The 21,095-nt window shown below is 38.2% G+C and overlaps 2 protein-coding genes across 8 annotated transcripts in view; both read left to right on the top strand.

Annotated features, from left to right (window-relative positions):
* LOC124147532 overlaps window positions 1–2,069 on the top strand; it is a 159,542-nt gene extending 157,473 nt beyond the window's left edge. For all 5 annotated transcript variants that reach the window (XR_007218934.1, XM_048387368.1, XM_048387367.1 and 2 more), the window contains 2 exons: window positions 431–563; window positions 1,066–2,069. Coding sequence is in view for 4 of the 5 variants with exons in the window: in XM_048387368.1 (XP_048243325.1) it covers window positions 431–563; window positions 1,066–1,137 (205 nt within the window). In the remaining variant the exon portion in view is untranslated. The remainder of the gene's footprint in view (window positions 1–430; window positions 564–1,065) is intronic.
* A 5,660-nt stretch (window positions 2,070–7,729) lies between these two features.
* Window positions 7,730–21,095, top strand: part of LOC124125609 (multiple epidermal growth factor-like domains protein 10) — a 123,008-nt gene continuing 109,642 nt past the window's right edge. The window contains exons 1-7 of one of the 3 annotated variants that reach the window (XM_048387370.1): window positions 7,730–7,843; window positions 9,355–9,500; window positions 14,243–14,386; window positions 15,269–15,487; window positions 15,745–15,942; window positions 17,321–17,452; window positions 18,315–18,458. In XM_048387370.1, coding sequence (XP_048243327.1) covers window positions 9,437–9,500; window positions 14,243–14,386; window positions 15,269–15,487; window positions 15,745–15,942; window positions 17,321–17,452; window positions 18,315–18,458 — 901 coding nt within the window. In that variant the 5' untranslated portion in view covers window positions 7,730–7,843; window positions 9,355–9,436. The remainder of the gene's footprint in view (window positions 7,844–9,354; window positions 9,501–14,242; window positions 14,387–15,268; window positions 15,488–15,744; window positions 15,943–17,320; window positions 17,453–18,314; window positions 18,459–21,095) is intronic. The other 2 variants (XM_048387371.1, XM_048387369.1) reach the window with 2 other exon arrangements.

Genomic DNA, 21,095 nt, shown 5'->3' with positions numbered 1-21,095 from the left:
CAAAACAACCACACTGTCACCGAATACATCACATCTCTTGAGCATGACTGTGTGTATTTCACCGCCTCCGTGGTCTTGTGGTAGAGCGTCCGCCCGGAGAGCGGAAGGTCCGGGGTTCGATCCCGGGCCGCGTCATACAAAAAGACGTTAAAAGATTGTACTTGTTGTTACCCTGTCTGGCGCTCGGCATTAAGGGGCTAAAACAAGGACTGGTCGGCTCGGAGTCAGTATACTGTGTCTGAGTGGGGTATTCATGTTAAACTGCGGCATGGTATCTCAGTGAGCTAGCACTATAAATCGGCATCAGTCCGGACTAGTACAAGCAGCCACACACACACATACACGTGCTTGCACGCCGCTATATAAGTGCAATAATCTTGGACGCGACGTTAAACCCAATTTCACCTCACCTCACCTGTGTGTATTTCAGCTGTATGAGCGAGTGTCGACTCCTGGTGCTTCTTGTGAACATCGCCAGCAGACTGCAGGACGACGGTAGAGTGGACGTCATCAACAACATGCGACAACTTTACACACGTCTGGGAGGTCCACCATTCACAGAGGTAGTCGCAGAGATCTTTGCTGATTACAGACAGTGTAGCCTGCGTGTAGCTTGACTTAGCCATGTCATTCATGTCATTACTCCGATCCCCGATCGTGTCAAACCCGATGGGGTTTGATGTTAAAGGGCTAAAACAAAGACTGGCCGGCTGGAAAAGTCAGTTTTCTGTGACTGAGTTGAGTAGTCATGATACACTGCCGCGTGGTATCTTCGTGCCATGAGCTAGCACTATAAAACGCCTATTAGTCTGGACTAGTACAAGCAGACACACACGCAAACACACATTGGTAAATGCCCGTCGATATATAAGTACAATAATCTTAAACACGACGTTAAATCCCATTGCACCTGACATCATGTCATTGCAGTTTAACGATTATCTATTTTATCATGGATATGGAATCATTATTTAGAATATATTGGCACCCTCTGTTTACCATGTTCTCCACTAACAGCGTCTGAACACAGCCTGTGTCATAATATCATGTAACCTAATATTCCAGGCTGACGTGAGACTATGTCTGGAGTTTACTCAGCGGCGACTGGAGACACGTGGAGTTTACGCCAACATGTGACAACAAGAACCGAATCTTCCATGGAAGCGACTGTATGAAACAGTGGCCTAAAGGAAACGTTCAATATTATAGAGAAACAATGACATATCATCACAGCTTACCAATATTCTGTAAGACTGCAACTTTAAGGACATCATACCGTCAAAAATGAAACATACCGGAAGCTCCATCCTTGAATTCCATTTTATTAGGGAAAATAATTTTCATAGTTTTAATTTTGTTACATTCACAATATTTTTATGAACTTGATATTTTGCGTTGTATTATTCATGACCTCTTGTTGCAAGGCAAAACCTGGTTTTCTGGTTGCACTCGTAGCAAATTATTTTTTATGAAATCCATATGCACATCTTTTTTATTTTCTCTTTCCGATTTGTATGTGATATATTGCTGGTAAAGCGAATGAGATTTCTAGATGCACATGGACGTTATTTCTCTATTATATATTATATATATTATGAAAGTCGCAAAGTATAAAAAAAAACAATTTGATATCTTTGTAAAAACGCAAAAAGAGTGTGCACGGTTTTTTTAGAATTTGATATTTATTGCATAGAGATTGATTTGATTTAACGAAATTACAGAAATATGGACAGGTTCTTTCAAATGTTTTGATTCGATTCTTGTGAAGACAGATACTGAGTATGCATTTACTTTGGGTTTTACTAGCAAGGTAACTTGGCAGAAGAAAGCTATTCTAAAAGTTTTAAAAATTTAAACTAGCTGCAATTTAGCTAGCAAATATATTTTGATTGGACAAGCGATGTCATTCCAGAGATTTATTGTGAAATGTCTACAAATTAACACTAAGGCTGGGCTGGTGTGTCAGCTAAAACAATTATCAACCATACGTTATTCTGTGTAACTCAGAATCATAACTCCTCTTGCGAGTAGATCTCCAGCTGTCAGCCTCAAATAAATAAGGCCTCAAATAAAATGTGGATTTTATATGATCACGCAGTTATCATTTCATATACTAAGAATAAGTTTACCTCAAATACTTGCGTGGCTTTTCTTTTCTTTTTAGGTTTCATTTTCGTTCCATCTTCTATAAGTGAATGGGCGTGAGTTGTAAGTTACTGAAGACATAATTTCATCTGATATTGCTACCGGGGCGTTTTCCATGAACAGCATTACTTGGCATATTCAACGTTTTCATGAGGCACTTTGCATTTCGACACTTAAAATATCACTTACGATGAGTAAGAAAAGGAACGTCTTCACATTATGGATGGAATGCTGACAAAACACGGATCATAATCACAACGAATCTGTGATTCAAATTCGCGATCAACGGATCCTGGTGCGACTAGGGTCTCGTTCATCCGATTCTGACGCCATGGGCGACTTGGCAACCCTTTGCTCTTGAAGCAGGAATATAAGAATGAATTACCCAAACGTTTGTATTTATTTTGCCACTGACCCAGAATAGGTATGAAATATAAGCGGCCATTATTATTTATGTGAACTGTATCTGCGAAGTGAAAGTAAAGGAAATAGCAATGTTTGTATACATTATGTTTGCAAACTACGATGATGTACGAATAATCACCACCTCCACCACCACATATTTCGTAACTTCAAAATGTATTTTTGAAACAGAAATCAACCACTTATTCAAATCCTAGTTATATCCATTGTCTGCTGAATCAGTATTCCCTGTCCCCAACATTTAACCCAGTGATTTGTTTGTGAGAGTTTTGGTATCTTTACCGGCAATAACATTCTCTTCAAAGTTAAGATTGTGTTTGTTTGCTTGTTGTTTAACGCCGCACTCAGCAATATTCCAGCTATATGACGGTGGCCAAAGTTAAGAGGCCGCCATGGTCGACCTAACGCCTTTTTCGTTGTTTATGACATGGTCCCGACATGGCTGGGTATGCATCATGTTCTGCTTCATTATTATGATATCAATATATAATCCACATCACTATTCATGCTATATATTCAATCAAGTATAGTTACTTCCCTTGAATGAAGTTTTATCTTTACAACCCTTGAAGGAAAAGAAATTCAAACTGATGTTTTTAATAATCGCCCAGTTCGGGCTTGTTTTAGCCCCTTGATGCCGAGCGCCAGGCAGGGTGACAACAAGTACCATCTTACAACGTCTTTTGACATAACGCGGCCGGAGATCGAACACCAAACCTTCTACTCAAATGGGGTCGGTGGGGTAGCCTAGAGGTTAAAGCGTTCGCTCGTCACGATGAAGGCCCGGGAGTACATGGGTACAATGTGTGAAGCCCATTTCTGGTGTCCCCCGCCGTGATATTGTTGGAATATTGCTAAAAGCGGCATAAAGGAAAATAGAGGAAAAACTAGATAAAACTCAGATAATATTATGAACTTATAACAATTTGGTATTATTGTATAACTATTATTACATTGGTTGATAATTCAGTAGAATATTGTGATTAAATGTGTCACAGGAGGATAAAGGCTTTTTCATATGAAGTGGGTGATACCGTTCCTATTGTGTCTCGTTCAAATTATAGCCAGGAGTTGTATCGCTATTAGTCTTGCTGCATGGTTTATTTAAAAATCAAAATCGATAAAGCATTATGTCATCAATATAAGAGAAAGAGAGAGAGAGAGAGAGAGAGTATGGCTTTATTGTTTTATTCCACGGTTGTTTTCTTTGTTCACAATTTGATGCAACGTGATAGCCAACATGCCCCTGTAAAGTCCTGGTTGCAGAGATGTAAACAGCAGTACTGCTTGGTTGGTCAAATAGTTATTCTGCAGTGAGTTTGTTGGTAGGGTATTCCTTATTTCGGTTATGTGTTAGCAAATTTGGGATTATTAAACATCCAGCCTCAACAGTATCATCCTCGTAAAATTCCAAATATGAATCTTGGTGTCTGCAGCCAGGATTAGAAACTGTCATGGAAAAGTTTCATTCACATCTAAGTTTTTACCTTCTGCTTATCAACACAAAAGGTTAACGACACAGAATCATCAGTCCACCAAAACAGATACAATAAGTCGGAAAAAAGAAAATAGTGACCAAAAATATATGATAACACCTGTTCACTTTGTACACATGCATTATAAAGCAATGAGAATCACATGATGAGTAGATTAGCTAAGATGACTTTATTTGTGTGAGTTGAGGCGTTTGTATTTCTTTATATACATATTATGTCACATATGATAATTTCATATCCATCGTTTTTTCACTGATAAAATATACTAAACTTTGCTAACTGTATAATAACAAAGTGTGGGAGAAACATAAGTGAAGGTATACACATATATGTAATAATGTTCATATATATGCATACATATATTCTTACACGGGTCAGGATTAAAGTACAGTGTTCGATCAACTTTACCTGGTGATAGAACGTAAAAGCTTTCATCTATATTCATTTCCATATGATGTATGTTTACCTTATACAATAACATAAGCACAAATACATACGAAATCACACGATTTGATAATTATACTTTTCTTAAAATAGATCAGGTTTTCAATCGTATCATACACATTTTCTTTCAAATATTGTGCATACGGTATGTTGATGTGTTGATAACACTTCACTGGAGGAAGCTATTATAAGGGGCGTGTCTGGTTGTGGTTGATCGCATGCTCCATTGCCCAATGAACAATGGTCTGTTATTGCAGGTTTTTATGTGTTAACATGTTTTCAGGGTTCACACTTCCTCTTATATCTTTGTCCCCAGTGGGGTGGCTACCTTTTATACTAAATAAACCAATGAAAAAATCATTTGTTCTGGTTTGATTCATACCTAAACCGTGAGACTTACCTCACTGTTTTACTTTCCTTTGTCAACAGGTATTTAATAAGTATTAAACTTGTTCTGATCGCGATATGGCTGCAATATTGCCGATGCGATGTAAAGTTTCAACTCACTCACTCACTCTTATATCTTAGTTGGCTGGCTCTGCCATGTTGATGTACCCATGCTTATCTTGCAATTCACTTAGTAGTCTGTCTCAACTAATATAATCTTTCAAGTAAAATGATGAATTTCCTCAACATGTGTACACGTAAAGTGGCCATGTTCTTCACGGCCTTGCACATGTGCGTCAACTCATAGATTAAAGTTTGTTTATCAAACAGGATGTTGTGGCCACAGAATATGACACATGGGACACCTTACCGAACAATACGAACAATATGCAATCAACATTGATTCACGTAAATTTAAGCTTCATGCTTGTTATTGTTGTTTATTCAGATGACACTTGGTTCTTGAGCTTCTAGACCATAATAGACCATACTACGGATGATAACTATGACAACCGACAGAACTGTATATTCACATGTGTAAGACAGTATGGACATTGCCTCAGTGGAGATACTGTATACTCCATATTAAATTTCCAATACCTGTTAGTTTTTGTTTACCAAACATCCCCTGTTGCCCTTCCATATCTAGTTATAAAAACTGGTTATTCTGTCTGACCAATTACTAACATAACACAAATAGCGTGTGCATAGATTGATGAAGAGTGATGAGAGTGTGTTCGTCTGATTTCTATGACCAATGCAACACAGGGGGAATATCTCATTTCATGATTCTAACCCTAATTCCTAATCTGACACTCAGGGAGTTGTGTGTGTCTGATTCATATACCAAATATGCCATGGAGGGCGTGTGTATGCATTTTCCATGACTTATAGAACAAAATAAATCACTGATACATATAAGTACATAGGACAGATTGAGTGTATTCACACAAATAAAAACATAGACAAATAAATAATTACTCGTGGCTCTGAGCATTCACAATATATAACCTTTGCATAAACATCTCCGAGTGCAGGTGCTTAGACTTGTCTAAATCTATGCTAACACAAATAATCATGTACCTACATTTAGTTCATCAGCGAGTATTCGCTGAACCATCGTTGTAAGTAAAGTAAGCGTCCAACAGGATATATGTCTAATGGTCACACATTTTGATAACGCAGGTCGTAGTACGTGCACCATAGCCGTTAACTAAACTTGCTGTTACAGATAAAGGTTTGTGTCTGCCTTATGAATTGTCAAATTGTCTCCTTTACCTGTCAATTTGAAAAGCATGGTGCCTTTTGCATTACCTCTGTCTGTTAAAGAGTTCCATTTCCATTTTGACATTTATTGTACACAACAGACGTAATTCAAAAGTGAAATCTAGTTTTAAGTTTCAATAAAATCACTGATTGCTCTGGTGTCACCAGAGTTTTGTTTACATGCACTTGTGGCATAACTGCTGTGCGGCGTCAGACAAAATAAGCTACCTTTTTTATTCAAGTTGTGTTTAGCAATTTCGCGAGCACCTGTGTCATGATTGATTTTCAGTGGTCCATTCATATTGTTTTCGCCATAATTATTTTCCTTTTACACCCAATGAATTCTGTTTCGTTGGATAATCGAAACTCGTTATTCTCTGGCGATGACGTTTCATATTAATTTTACATAGCACCGTTAAACCAAATGCAAACGAAAAGGTCTCAACATATCCTCATACGTCGCAAAGGTAAGGGAGATTGAGCCCGGTGATATCACAAGGGTTGAATTGCAGTGTGTTAATATGCATACATGGATTATGTATGTGACACGGGGTATGCTGCTTTGCATTTATAACCTTAAATAGCATGTGAACATACACAATTGAAGCAACTTTAAAGTGACAATTTGGAGTCCTCGGTGCTCAATAAGTGTTGTAAAAAGCAATTATAAATAGAATTCGGTGCATTGTATGTCCTGGCTGATTATCCGTCACCGTACCCCTGTTATTCTTCTCTCAAAAAACGTTTTTATTTGACCAAGATTCTACCACGCATAAGCTGTGCTGTTTTGTGAGTGTCGTGGTCTGTCTCTCCTTAAACGTATAATTAAATGTACAGAGTACAATATAGTGTTGCTTAATGTATTCAATTCTAACGTCAATATAGCAGTTATTCACAATCTAATTTTAGACATTTACTCTCCCACTATTGCATATTTTTAATGTAATGATAATGAAGTATTCTGAATCCATACCTATAATAGTTCCATTTGTTGCTTTGTTATTTTTTGAACCAACTTGATTGAATTTAATGGCATAACAAAACGTATCTTTGTACTGATGATCCAAACTATGTGGTGTCTCACGTTATCCCACTTTCAATATGTCCCTGTTTTGACCTTTAAGCATTACCCTTAACTACATTAGGGAGGAACATAAAGTCCCGTCAGCACCACATTATTGGATTTAACCAAAGTGGTAAAAGTCTAAGACCTGCACCATTTGGGGCTTTCTACCCACATCAAGCTGACACCCTGATTTATGTGAAATACCGTGCAAGCGGCGTTGACAAAACTCACTCATTCTTCAGAATAACATTGCAAACAACATTTATACTCATCATACAAAGGAAACACATTCTTCCGTCAACGCAGGCGCCCACCATAAAATACCGTCATTGTGGCATGCCCATACACTTGTGCACTATGTCCACGTTATGTATAAACATGCCCTTGAAGCTACAAAAATACATGCATTTTAGATATTTACATTGTATGAAAGCAGACACCGCTTATAGACTACAATGTGTATTTTAAAGGTGAGCAGCATAACATTTATACGTGTAGTAATAGGTGGCCCCATCTGCACGGCCAAGCGGAATCAACTTCCTGGTTGTCACACGTGGTGGGTGTGTGGATACTGACTGATCAGTGTTTCCTGCGTGTTGGATACAGCTTATAGCAGGTAGGGTTTCAGTCATTGTATGTTGCTTTTAAGTTGTTTCTAGTCTTTATTTCACCAAGGACATGATACGTTCGCATTTACCTTCTTGTAACACTGTTGCCACCCAAGGTTAGTTTCAGTCACGATAATTGTCATCACCAATGAGCAGGCTTGGCCCAGTTAGCTTTACGTTTCAAATCATTTGTCTGCTGGAGCGCAAAGGGATGAAACGATACTTTTCTTCGATAAAGTCACCTTGAAAAGCACAAATTCATGTGTCAATGAATGTCAATGGTACACATCCCTATGTCACACAGAGTTGCTGTTCGATTGGTATCACTAAACATACAGTAATGTAAGTAAGTGCAGCAATGGAACATTGCAATATAACTGTCTCAGAACATATGGAACTCATTTATAAGTTTATTGTTTTAGAAGACTATTAATGGTATCCAAGTATAAAAGCGAACACTACAGTATGCATATAACATGCAACTAAACATTGTTCGTAATCGCTCTTTCTGTAGCAGTTGGCAGCTGATGTATGGGTATGACTATCCTTTGGCAATGCACAATGAGTAAGTTGTAACTTACAACCATCAGTAGAGGTACACCTTAGAATGCCACAGGGAAGTAGATGTGTTTTCTTCCATATCCAGTGAGACTTAATCACATTATGTTGTAATATACACCCTTTCATTGCGAGTTTTAAACATACTCGTACCTCAATCTGATAACGAACTCAAATAGCCAAGTCTTTATAATGTATAATCATGACATTATTACTTTTACCTAACACTAGAAGGAAGTTGTGCGTGTTTTCCTGATAACTTGTATACCCATGTGTGTACTGCAGCTTGATCATGAACATGTCCTATTATGTTGATGAAACCACCCGAATTCACACTTCAGTTGTTCCACTCGCTCAAATACACACTATACAGTCACTTTGAATCATGTTACGTATGTATGCTTTTCACCTATCCACACTATTAAGGAAGTATGACTGTCATAGAAATTAAGTATGTAACATCTGCTGCAAACTCTCCATTTAGTCGACAGCCGCCAATGACTCCATACAACTACTATAATACAAAAGTCGTGTGTGTCGGTCTCATCGATTATATTATTATGGTTTGTCTGACTCATTTGTACCATAACACAGTGAGGGAGAGTGTCTGATCCCTACACACAAGACACTTGTTGTGCGTGTCTCTTTCATGCGACTAATGTAAACCAGTTTTCAGTTCATAACCTTATGAGCGTAGACTTTTCTCACTTTATGAAAAGTCTCCACATAAGCGGGGATCGTAAATGCGCCACCCATCAATAACATACCATCTGAAAATGTTACTTGGTCACAAACGTGTCCATGTTATGAATTTTAATACGCTTCCATTTATGAAATATTTCCTTGACGAATTGACCGAAATGAGACGTTTGTTTAAATATGAAGTCTGAGCCTTATGTATGTTTTTGTGATCAAGGACAAAGACAGACATGCATTTCAGATGTTTACATGTTTATTATAGGGTGTGCAGTACTAGATGTACCCGTGTTGCAATAGGTAACCCGGTTTTGCAGTCAAGGGGAACAACTTTCTGGTTGTCCAACATGGGTGTGTGGCGACCGACTGTCAGTGTGGTGTTGTCAGCCTGTTTGTTGCAACTTGTAGCAGGTAAGTTGTAGTAAACATCTTGTTTTTTGTCGACTGGCTGACCGGTCACGTATTGCTTTGACCAATGGCCAGTCCGTACAACGAGAGTACAAGTTGTTTTGATCCGTTCTGGACCCTGGGTCGTGTTAAGGTCCGGACTAGTACAAGCAGCCAGAAACACACGTGCATGCGCGATGATATGTAAATGAATTAACCTTGAACGGAACGTTAAATCCTACTTCATCTCCATAACTAAAAAGCTGATTTTCTAATCCTTCTCGGAGCAGTCACACGCTGTCATTCTTCACAAAATTTCCACAGGTTACCAATTTTCCCCAAGTGTGATATTTCCGTCGTGTATGAGATGTAAACTATCGATACAGGCAGTGGTGATGTGTCATATAATTATATATCCCAGGTTAGTAACATTGAAACAAATAATGACATTTGAATCTGTTTGGAATGACTTCCAAATCGTCAACGTTCCTTGTATGTCGAGCAATATTCTATTAACTCTAGCCTTTGGTGCCTACATTTTCACAACTTTTGAGGTAAATCGAGCACGTTCTTTCCACGAAGGTTTCAAAGAGTGCCATGCGACACTTGCTCCAAGGTTGTTTGATAAAAGTTACAACATTCAACTCCAAGTAAAGATTTCATTTATAAACGCATGCTCGTGATAAGGTACAGTCAACTCTGAAAGAATATGCAAGGGGCTTTGTCACTTTTATTTGCATATCATTTGAAATTAAGAGGTCATGTTATTGAACACACCCCGATAGGCAGTCAGCGTGACACAGATTTGCTGCTTTGTTCGGCACAATTATAGATGCATTAATGTGACTAAGTACATCAATGAAAGCAACGATTTCAACAGTGCTAAATTAACTTCTTTTCAGAAAAGAATGAATTGCAAAATACAGACCAACCTGTTGATTTTATAGAAATAAGTAACCCATATGACCATAAACCATCATATGAAATCGTAAGAAGAAAACGTAGTAAAAAGGAGTTATATTTTCACAAAATGTTTTGTTGATTAGTGATTACAGGTAACAGAAATATATGGAAGGTATGAAAGTACCAAAATAAATTTGGGCACCAAGTAATTATAACTGTAACGTGTAATCAGAATGATTGGAATTGGTGACATTTTCATTTGAAGTGCATGTGGAAAAGTGATTGAGTGAGGGGAAAATTTTTGATAAGGATTTTAAGAAGTGCAATTTCATTTCTTTTGAGTGAGTTTGTTGGGGGAAAAGAAATTGATCACAGAAAAAGAGTTCAGAATATTTTCATTGTGTGTTTTAAGAAATCAGTGCATGGAACGAATATGTACGTTGCACTGATAGGAAGAATGTGAAATGGAAAGTTAATATGCAACGTTCTGTTTGACAGTAAATGTGACGTGTGTCCCAAAGGACTAAGGCGTGTTGAGCAGTATTACTGAACATTGTGACTAGTATTGTGTTGCATGAGGTATTAAGTACTTTTGCACCAAGACATTTACAATGTAAATACACATGTACAAATACAGTACTCATTTTTGCATACTGACCTAGTATCACGCATATGATCATGAAAAAAACAAGATATAATGACAAAAACGGTCAAAAATATTTTATTGGGGCTTGCGCTCTTATCCAATACTTTATTGGAAGCCTGGCATTTATTCTTGCTGAATAATATGTTGCAATAGCATGCAGGGAGTAAAGTACTGAGTAACAGGACGGACATGAATTTCTCCCTGGCATGGTTCTCCCTGCCTGCCTGAATAACACACGCAGCATTGCAAAATCAGTGTGCAATAGAACTATTCGGGTAAGGGAGGTAAGCACCCATTCCCCAAATCCGCGGCAGCTTACCGCTTTAAGAAGACACCTGTACTATGTGCAAAGATGCAAGGGGAGTTCGTGATAAAGCTATAGGCCTCTATCTAATTGACATAGTCGGTCGTGTGTCATTGCGATTTCTATACACATTGAACCTGTCAACTGAAACAGTATGTTTGCGATGATGTGTGACGTAGTCATGAATCCTTACAATGTTTCTATGGGACCAACGACGACGGCTCTCAGTAATAAATCCATAAAACTGTGTGAAGTGTGATGCGTCCATGGTCACATCATGAAGAGTATGGAACGTCATGTAGACGAGTGAAATAATCTCTATTCTTCAAATCAAGATCCGTTACAGTAAAAAACATTGTAGGATGTGAGTAATTACATCAAACATTTTGTACTGAACTATTTTCTGTCAATACGAAACTTTATTTCACCTGTGTGGCGGTCGGGTAGCTTAGTGGTTAAAGCTTTCGCTCGTCACGCCGAAGACCCTGGTTCGATTCCCGACCATGGGTACAATGTGTGAAGCCCATTTCTGGTGTCCCCCCCCCCCCCCCCCCCCCCCTGTGATATTGCTGGAATGTTGCTAAAAGCGTCATACAACCATACTCACTCACTCACTTATTTCACCTGTGTTACGAAGAATAGTTTAACTAAGTGCATACGGGATATAATTCAGGAAGTTCCGGATTGAAGCTGCTCATCTGCTGTGTGTACTGTATTCAACTTCATTTCTGACTGGCGTGTGTCATTCCAGAATATAACATATTTTTTTCACTGTGTTCAGCTTGTGCATGACCATCAAAATCAGTGATAGGATATCAGTCAAACCATAGTAGTAAACCTCGGGCTGATGCAGCGGCTAAGGTGGCAGCATTAAAGGCGAAGATACAGTATGTTGGTATTGAGAGAAAAAACAAGATCAGAATCGGAAAGAGAAAAATCTGGCAATTGCAGAAGCTAGATTGCATGTCCTTACTCAAGTTGATGTAGAAGATACTGTTAGATGGGCAGGGATAACACAGAACACATTTCACTTGTTGATCAACATGTTTCTAAGGCCCGGGATGCGATGGATCATGTTCAAAACTCTGATGAATATATTTGTAAACAACTGAATCACACACATGTTGTTAACTCTTCACCTCAGTTGAACACTCCTATAGTTCAGGCATCAGGCAAAAATCTTGATACTGAAAATTGAAGACCTACCTACCCCAGGTCTACTTGCTTACTTGTAAAGTTAGGTGAGTGGCTCAGAATAGTGGGATGTGAAGTGCACTATGCAAGCTTGCTGATTTTCGAAATAATATAACGTACTTAGGGATACAGATTAAGGACAAACACCAGAATGCCTATATCAAGGACAAACTTCGGGCAGAGTACAAATGTAGACTAAATCTGGAGTTCAGAGCTGAACGCATGCAATAAAGTTAAAGTCACAAATTCTTATGCTGTATCCGTCCTTTCATGTTGTTTTTGTGTTGGTGATTGGACGAAACAAGAAATTCAGGTTATTGACACCCTCACACGAAGAATCATGTCAGACAATACATCCAACCAACCTCACTCTTCCCAGTAGTTTTAATGAGTGGTTTGCAGGGTGTATTAAGCCAAATTTATTGTTACTTTTTATTAATGAGTTGGCTGCTGAAAGTCTTGATACATGTCGAAGAGAAGTATAACTTTTGAATGATTTACAAAAAATGTTTCTGGTGATGATATTTTTATTTCTGATAGAGTAGATTAGCTGCAAGAGCATCGGAATATTTTCGATGATAATTGTTTAGCATGGAAACTAAATTTCAACATGTCAAAAACTTAAATATAAGTGAGATTGTTAAACAGTTTTGAGTGGTATATTCATTATGATATTGTAGAAGAACAAAAGTACCTTGGACTATTGATCATGACCCCCATCTTTAAATTTAACAAGAGCAGTGTCAAATTTGGCGTCAAATGGAAACGGTCACCTTTACATGTTCTTAATGTAGCCTTGACATGGGGAAAATTCCTCTGATAATATACTTCAAAATATGTAATTAAAAACATTAACCTATCATTCTGTGTGAATGCGAAATAAGTGGTCATCAAATATCACGTGTACAGGTACAAATACTTGCGCTGTCTCGAACCTGTGACTCGGTCCCTTTGACTGTAGAATTTTATCTTGAAGTTGGCATTTGTCACATCAACAGCTTCGAGAAGCGCAAATAAGCACTTCACATAGTTTTTGGAAATTCTGCCATATACAGGCTGTGGAATCCTGAATAAAGTAAAAAACAGAGATCTCTTGTCTAAGTTGGTTCCGTCAACAGAAGTCATGGGCATTAAGTGCAAACAAACATCTATCCCTGACATTTTATTGGGTTTTTTGTGGGTTTTTTAATAAACACCACATGCAACTTAATCAGCTGTTGTCGTTCATACGCGTAATACATGTACACATGGACATTTGTCACAATTTGCATTGGTCATTTCCTGCATAATTACTTCAATTAGTCATTGCAGACACGTCATGTGTTCTTGATTAATGATGTATGCATTCGTATTGCCATGAATCTACAATACTGAGTCTGTTACTTGATCTGGCTTTCTGGCTGGCTGTCCTTTCCTTGCTGTCTCGAAAGTCCGGATCCATCCTTAAAAAGCCCCCGAAAGAAATACATACCAAATAAATATTAATTCGACAATCAGTCCAACGATTAATTCGCCTTATGGCAACCACAAATTATCAAGAATTAAAATCTGTTGGGCATCTGCTTTTGAGCAGAACATTAACATAATTAAAAGAATCGTGAAGACATTATGCCTGATAATATGCTCTTCGTTTATGTCCGTCAATAGCCTTTTATACAATAAAGATTTGAAAATGAATTTGAATATTCACCTGATCTAAGCTCGTTGTACATAATACAGGTATTACCTGCCAAGGAGAAAAGTTCGGAGACACCTGTAGCTACTCATGCCACTGCACTCCGCCCTGTAACCAGACAACTGGAGTCTGTAACGGTGCATGTGATCGAGGTTGGTTTGGTGGGAATGGGCAAACTTGTCAGAGAGGTGAGTTTTCTTGCCACAAGTGTGTGTATGAGAGAGAGAGAGAGAGAGAGAGAGGGAGAGAGAGAGAGAGAGAGGCCTTCTACGATCTAACTTGCGTCTTATGTATATAAGTCCCCAGCGTCGATGGGATACCAATCTGAAAACACTGACAACAGCTCTCAATACAGCCGCAGCTCCCAATACAATTTTCTATCTATTTTCACGTTCAAGATAATCGACAGTGACTTTATGCTAGATATTCATAGTTGCACTGACTTATTATAGGTCCTATTATTCATTGCTGCTGCCAGTTATATGACCTATTGTGTTGCCTCTTGTTGATGTAAGCTTAATCATGTTTGTTTCAATATAATGTGGTAACTATTCAATGATCTTGTGTGGTTAATTACTGATGTCGCAATTTAGGTCTGCAAGAGCCGATTTCTGGGTTAACCTTCGTGTTTCAACATAGGGAATCACCTCGTAGCAACATCCTGTAAAATATCGAAAATGTTTCAAAGCCTTGCATCCCTTTTTTTCATCCAAACAGATGACACCACACTCACCCCATCTGTAGTTTGTATATTAAACCTAGTAAACTAGTCTACCACTAGTTATATATATTTTAAAGCTACGCGGATGCTGACACCATAACGCGACTGGTCACATGATATTTGAAATGGTTTGAAGTTAGATCTTTGATATTATAACAGAAGTGTGTGTCCTTTGGGATATATCTTTCAAACATTCACAATTTCCGCATGTCTGTAACAGTAATCCCTAATTAATTGTGCAGATATCACTTATCTGTTGGATCTACCAAGCTCAATTACCTAGGATTTAAGTAGTAACTTAGTAAATTGCAATGATAAGTTAATTTATCTTCGTACTTGTTGTTACAAGAGAACGTTGCCTTCCACAAGACAGCATCTTCGCCCCCAACTGACTATGAACAAGATAAAGGCTGGACTGCAGACAAAGTTGTGGATGGGAACCGGGACCAGGATCTGTTCCACAACTCCTGTTTTCACTCTCATTCTACGGCACCTAACCCTACGTGGACAGTGGACCTGGGGCAGCCGTACAGGATACACGACGTCAGGATATACAACAGGGCAAGAAGTATGTATCAGTTCAGGCAGCGTTGATTTTGCAAGATATTACAAAACAATTTAGTACACGCCGATCAGGAACAACATGTTTCTGTCATATTTCAACTAGATGTGGTCACATGCTGTTATTTGACGTTCACACGTTCCAGCAACAAGAAGATAGGTGAACTGAATCATATCAAGTGCCATGTGATTAGCTATTTGTTATTGTTCAAGAGCACAGTGCACCTTGCGTCAGTAAATCATTTCTTTCATTGCATGATTTAGCTCCTCATTTGATCAGGACTGCTCTCCTCACTCTGAGTAACTCCAGCAGCTTCACACCCGGCGTCACCTGCTACACCTTCCCCTCTGACACAGCTAAAACAAACAACAGCGTGTACGACGTGACGTGTGACGGCACAGGGAGATACTTCACCATCACACACAGCACAGGGCTAAATCTTTGTGAGGTGGAGATTTATGGTAAGGATAATTGTTGATAGGAGATAACTGTGCCTTGTTTTACCATTTAACTGACATTTATGAAGCCATATAGTCAATGACGTAAAACATGTGTGCTACACAGTCGCAATGTCTAAGTATGCATTCTTCTGTATTATTACCAAATTTGAAATATGTTTTCAGGACATTTTAGATGACAATCTTTTCAAAATTAATAGCTGTGTGGGATCATTTTGGGTACACATGAGCAAAAATATAGAAGAATGTAATGTCTTGGGCAATAGCAAATGTTCACCAAGGACATGATGGATAAAGTGTTACAGTGGCTCACAGTTAAACATAGCGAGCGGAGTCAAGCCGTTTTCCTTTGTACATGTAGACTTCTCCCTCGTGTCTTGATGTCTTGGCGGAAATATAATTTTGCCACATAAAATGAGTATGTTTTTGTATTGAATGTGTCACATTATGTTTTTCTGACAAAAGTCAGTATTTTGTTCGCTTGAAGCTGTCAAATCAAACAGTTCGTCCCACTGTTCTTTATCTATGTACGAAAAAAAGTCGCCACATTTTAGAATTCTTTTCATAAGAAAAACAGAGACTTGGACAACATTTTTCGCTTTCCAAACCAGTAGGGTTAGCAGCTAGTTTCATTTTTTTCCACGGGTTAGTAGATTCAATAATATACAACTCAATATTAAAATTCAACTCAAAATCAGAAGTTGCCCCAGTATCGCGTAATCGCAATGCTCGCACAGCAACCAGGATTCCGGTAGTGCATCACAAGCTTTTGGTCAGAGATCTTGCGAGATCAGTGATGGATGCAACTCGATGCTGTGGGTATTCAGTTCGAACAACTACTTGCATACAACAAATTGCATACAACCAGTTGTACAGTGTGAATGCACCTTAAGTTAACAATGTTTGTTTATATTGTTATTTATGCGAAATTAAGAAATTTAGATACGCTGCATATTATGTTGCTTACCAAAACACTACTTAGTAAACATGGGCAGATGGCCTACATTCTTTATGTATGTAGAAAGTTAGTGTAAAATGTACGGTAACAGCCTCGAACATATGCTGCTACATTTAAACGAAGAAAGCTGTAAAATAAAATAGTAAAAACCCCACAATAATTAAATATCTTTTTGTTGATATATTTCTTATCTAAGGTCATAATACATATTAGGTACTGTTAAACTAATCGATTTAATTGTTAATACAGATAAGGAAAACAGTGTGCAGTGCAGTGTGTTCTTATATTCAAATACCAGAGAATATGACGTGACACTGATAGCAACAATGCAGGTTGGAATGCTATTAAAATGTTCATATCTATGACACATTTGCACTTGAAAGACTTGGGGAACAAGGATGTAAAATAAGATTATATTTTAAGTTTGCAGCCCAGGACTCTTTGGTGATAGCTGCAATCAGTTCTGCCATTGCTTTCAAGCAGCATGTGACCCAGTTAGTGGTGTGTGTCCAGGAAACTGTAGATCAGGATGGCAGGGAGACAGATGTGATGAAGGTGAAGTGATTCAGTCAGTGGTGTGTGTACTGGAAGCTGTAGACCAGGGTGGCAGGGAGACAGATGTGATGCAGGTGAGGTGATTCAGTCAGTGGTGTGTGTACTGGAAACTGGAGACCAGGGGAGGAAGAAGAATGGTGTAATACAGGCGAGAGAATTAAGTCGGCATTGTGTGACTGTGGACTGGCTGCCGGACTGGAGCGTAGAGGTGAAATTGATCCGACAGACTGTATCCTATGCATCACTGTATCCTGACACAATTTACATGCGTATATATTTTGTTATGTGCAATTATGTTGGAGAAAGTAAAGTGGATATGTAAAATAAGTAATCCTGTATACTAAGTTGTACTCTAAGTACTCTAAGTACTTTCAACGAATATCAGTAGAAACATTGCTATGTAGATCATGTCTGAATCAAGTTAAGATGGACACCCCATCTGTTTACCTATTATTATCAGCAGTGTATTTTCAAACGTGCTCTGCTGTGATGTGATGCAACTCGAAATGTTACTTTTTTTTGTGGCAGACAAATTTGGACACTGTGCACAAGAGCAGTTCTTCCTTGCCCAGAATAAGATTCCTTGATCCCTTGGGATTATCACTCCTGGGCTATTGTCACATCATTACTCAATTACTAACATCAACAACATGTGATTTATGGTTTGTTATATTAGTCAGCAACATTAGGGCCAAGTAATGGCAACATGATAATGAATCATTCCGTCCTGTAGTAGCATTTGGTCCCAAACAGCAAATAGTTAAATCTCTCTCCGTTATGCGGTAATGTTCCTTTGGATATTTGCATTTAATACTCTTTTAAGATATTTGTGTCTAAGTTCTACATCATTATTTGTCCACAGTGTGTTCAAATGGCAGCTACGGGCAGAACTGCAACAACTCTTGCATTGAAAGAAGATGTGCCGGAGACTCGCCATGTGATCACGTAAGAGGGACCTGTATTTCCGGGTGTGAGGCAGGGTGGATGGGTGAAGATTGTAGACAAGGTAAGCATCGGAATTAATATTTTCATTTTTTACCGGCAAACACCCAACAGGTCTATATATTAATCTTAAAAGCATGCGATCATAAAAGTGTCACTCATGTTGGAACCAGGTTGGAACTATTAAAAGCACATCAACTACATGTATTGTACTTATCAGTATAAATGAAATATTATAACCTTTTCCAGACCCTGATAATATCGGGTCGAATAGATATGACACAGAACGTCATATGGAACTTTTTCATACTGCAACCAATTTTGATCTTGAACATGTTTAGTGACACACATAACGATATTCTACCTGTAAATAATCGAGTCGTCTTAATAAGACAAATCAGTGATGTATTATGTGCAACATACCACGCAGTTTGGATAATTTTAGACATATAAAAAGTTGTTTTGTTTAAAAAATCTTGTCTCCAAAACAACGTCCCTCCCCCACCCGCTTTCTCGCCTCAAAGATTTCAAATATAAGGTAGGCCCCTAACTGTAAATAGAGGTTATCACGCAAGTGTGTTTGGTGTTTAGGGATGGTAAATATCCTGTATTAGGAATAAACATTGTATTTAGCGAGCCTTGGCTTGTTAAATACATAGTGTTTATTCCTAATACAGGATATTTACCATCCCCAAACACACAAGCGTGATAACCTCTTTATCATATAATGTCATTCTTTAATTCTGTCCTCGAAAATCTCTTTCCATCTCTCATAAACATAACCTAAACATTGCATTTTTTCCTGGAATATGCGCATTAATATTTATTACGTCAGATGGAAAGTGATATGTCAGTCGGACAGTGACAGTAGCCAATGTAGTTCGAACAGAAACCTGTTTCTTATACAGTGGCGTAACTACCTACATGCAAAACAACAATTGCCTACACAAATTGTTTTTCTTGCCTTTCACGGCAATCCATCGGTATGTCTTATAGAGTAACTGTCCTTTATCAAAGGGAAGCTACTCTAACCCAGTCTATGACTTGTCATTACGTTACGAAATGCAGTCAGATGTACACACAGCGACAAAACGAAACAAGGTAACAATTCGAACATATTTCGGCCAAATCCAACTGTTTTAATTTGTGGAAAGGGTTCCAAGCTGCAGAAGTCTACAAGCACAGATATGGAACGTGATCCCGCTTGACTAGTGCCCTTGCTTAATTGTTTCACAATTTCTATCTCCAAAGTTGCCAAAACTGTCTACATGTGTGTGTCTACATCACAGTTAGACACTGATTTTCAGTATATAAGACTATTCTGTTCATAATGATAGCAATTATCCCAGTAATTTCTCCAGACTCTGACTCTATCGGCGAATAACAAGAGCGACGCCATGTTTGTTTATAAACAGTGCAAGTAGTCCCTACTTGACCTTTAATATTTGCATCTCTCACCTCATATGACCCCAACGGATATCGTTTTTATCGGTTGGATTTATCCTGCCGAGAAACCTACCCGTTATATGATAAGCGGCTTTATCTGGAGCACTTTCATCGCGAAGCTGGGCCTGTATATGTAATTCCATCCAAATGTTTAGCATACACTTGGTCCTCTTCAGACCATGCATTACCTGGAGCACGTTCAGCTTTCGCCGGCATTTTTCAATTTAGCAATACAGTGTTGTTGGTTTTGACCTCTAAAACTCCTCTATATGGATTGCATAATATCTATTTATACATTTTCAGGAAATTCCCTGAGAGCTGGTCCATTGATAATATATAGGGGTGTTGCAAGACAGTGAATCTGGTAGGGCAAATGACGGAATGCGTTTATATGTATATAATAACCCCTCAGGGTAAAGTTACCCGTGGGGTAAACAGATTTGTTCTACCACCGGAGGTAGGGCAAATTTACCACTCGGGGAATTGATGCCAAGGGGCAGATATACCCACGAGGGTAAAAATAACCAAGGGGTAAATGGATGGATATAAGCGGGGCGATAGAAATTTTAATCAAATATGGCCGCCAAACAATGTGATTAATAAATAAGTATGATAAAATTTTACACCAACACAATCATAACCTGATGTGACCAGAGGTTATGAAGAAGATCTTTAAAGGACAAAGGTATTTGAAACGGTTACAAAATCACATAACCAAATGCATTCGTTTTGTCAAACTTAATGAAGGTCTCAATGCACATTCAATTTACAAAATGTCCTCTTGTCAAAATCAGAAACGGAGTGATTTTGACCAAAACTCCAATAATGGAATATTGACCATTCATACTTAGGAGAAGAGCGCTAGCACTGGAGTTTGTACAGTTGAACACTTGCTCATAATATAGTTGGAATCGTACAATCGACTCCACCACTGACACTATCCTGTTTTATTTAGTCCTTGGCGACAGCACAAACAACATTTATGTTTATACCAGAATTAAATAACATTTAAGTGTTATTATAATTAAGGCTAGTTATAATCATAACACTTTCGCATCTAGATCAGGAGTATCTACATTTCATTTTTGTCTGTTTGTTTCTACTAGAAATGCATATACATTTACATTGTCAAATTGTCATGACATGATGAGTATATTACTGATAGATTCTTTTGTATTGAACGTCGTGCTATGCTATTCCATTCCTTTTGTATTTTATACTACTACTGCCACTGTGGTTATTACCACTGTAATTA

The sequence above is a fragment of the Haliotis rufescens genome, unplaced genomic scaffold (genome assembly GCF_023055435.1).
Source record: "Haliotis rufescens isolate VD_foot unplaced genomic scaffold, xgHalRufe1.0.p SCAF_7, whole genome shotgun sequence".
NCBI classification, from domain to species: Eukaryota; Metazoa; Mollusca; class Gastropoda; order Lepetellida; family Haliotidae; genus Haliotis; species Haliotis rufescens.
Note: the sequence above shows the minus strand (reverse complement) of the source record. Positions and strands in the feature narration are given on the sequence as shown.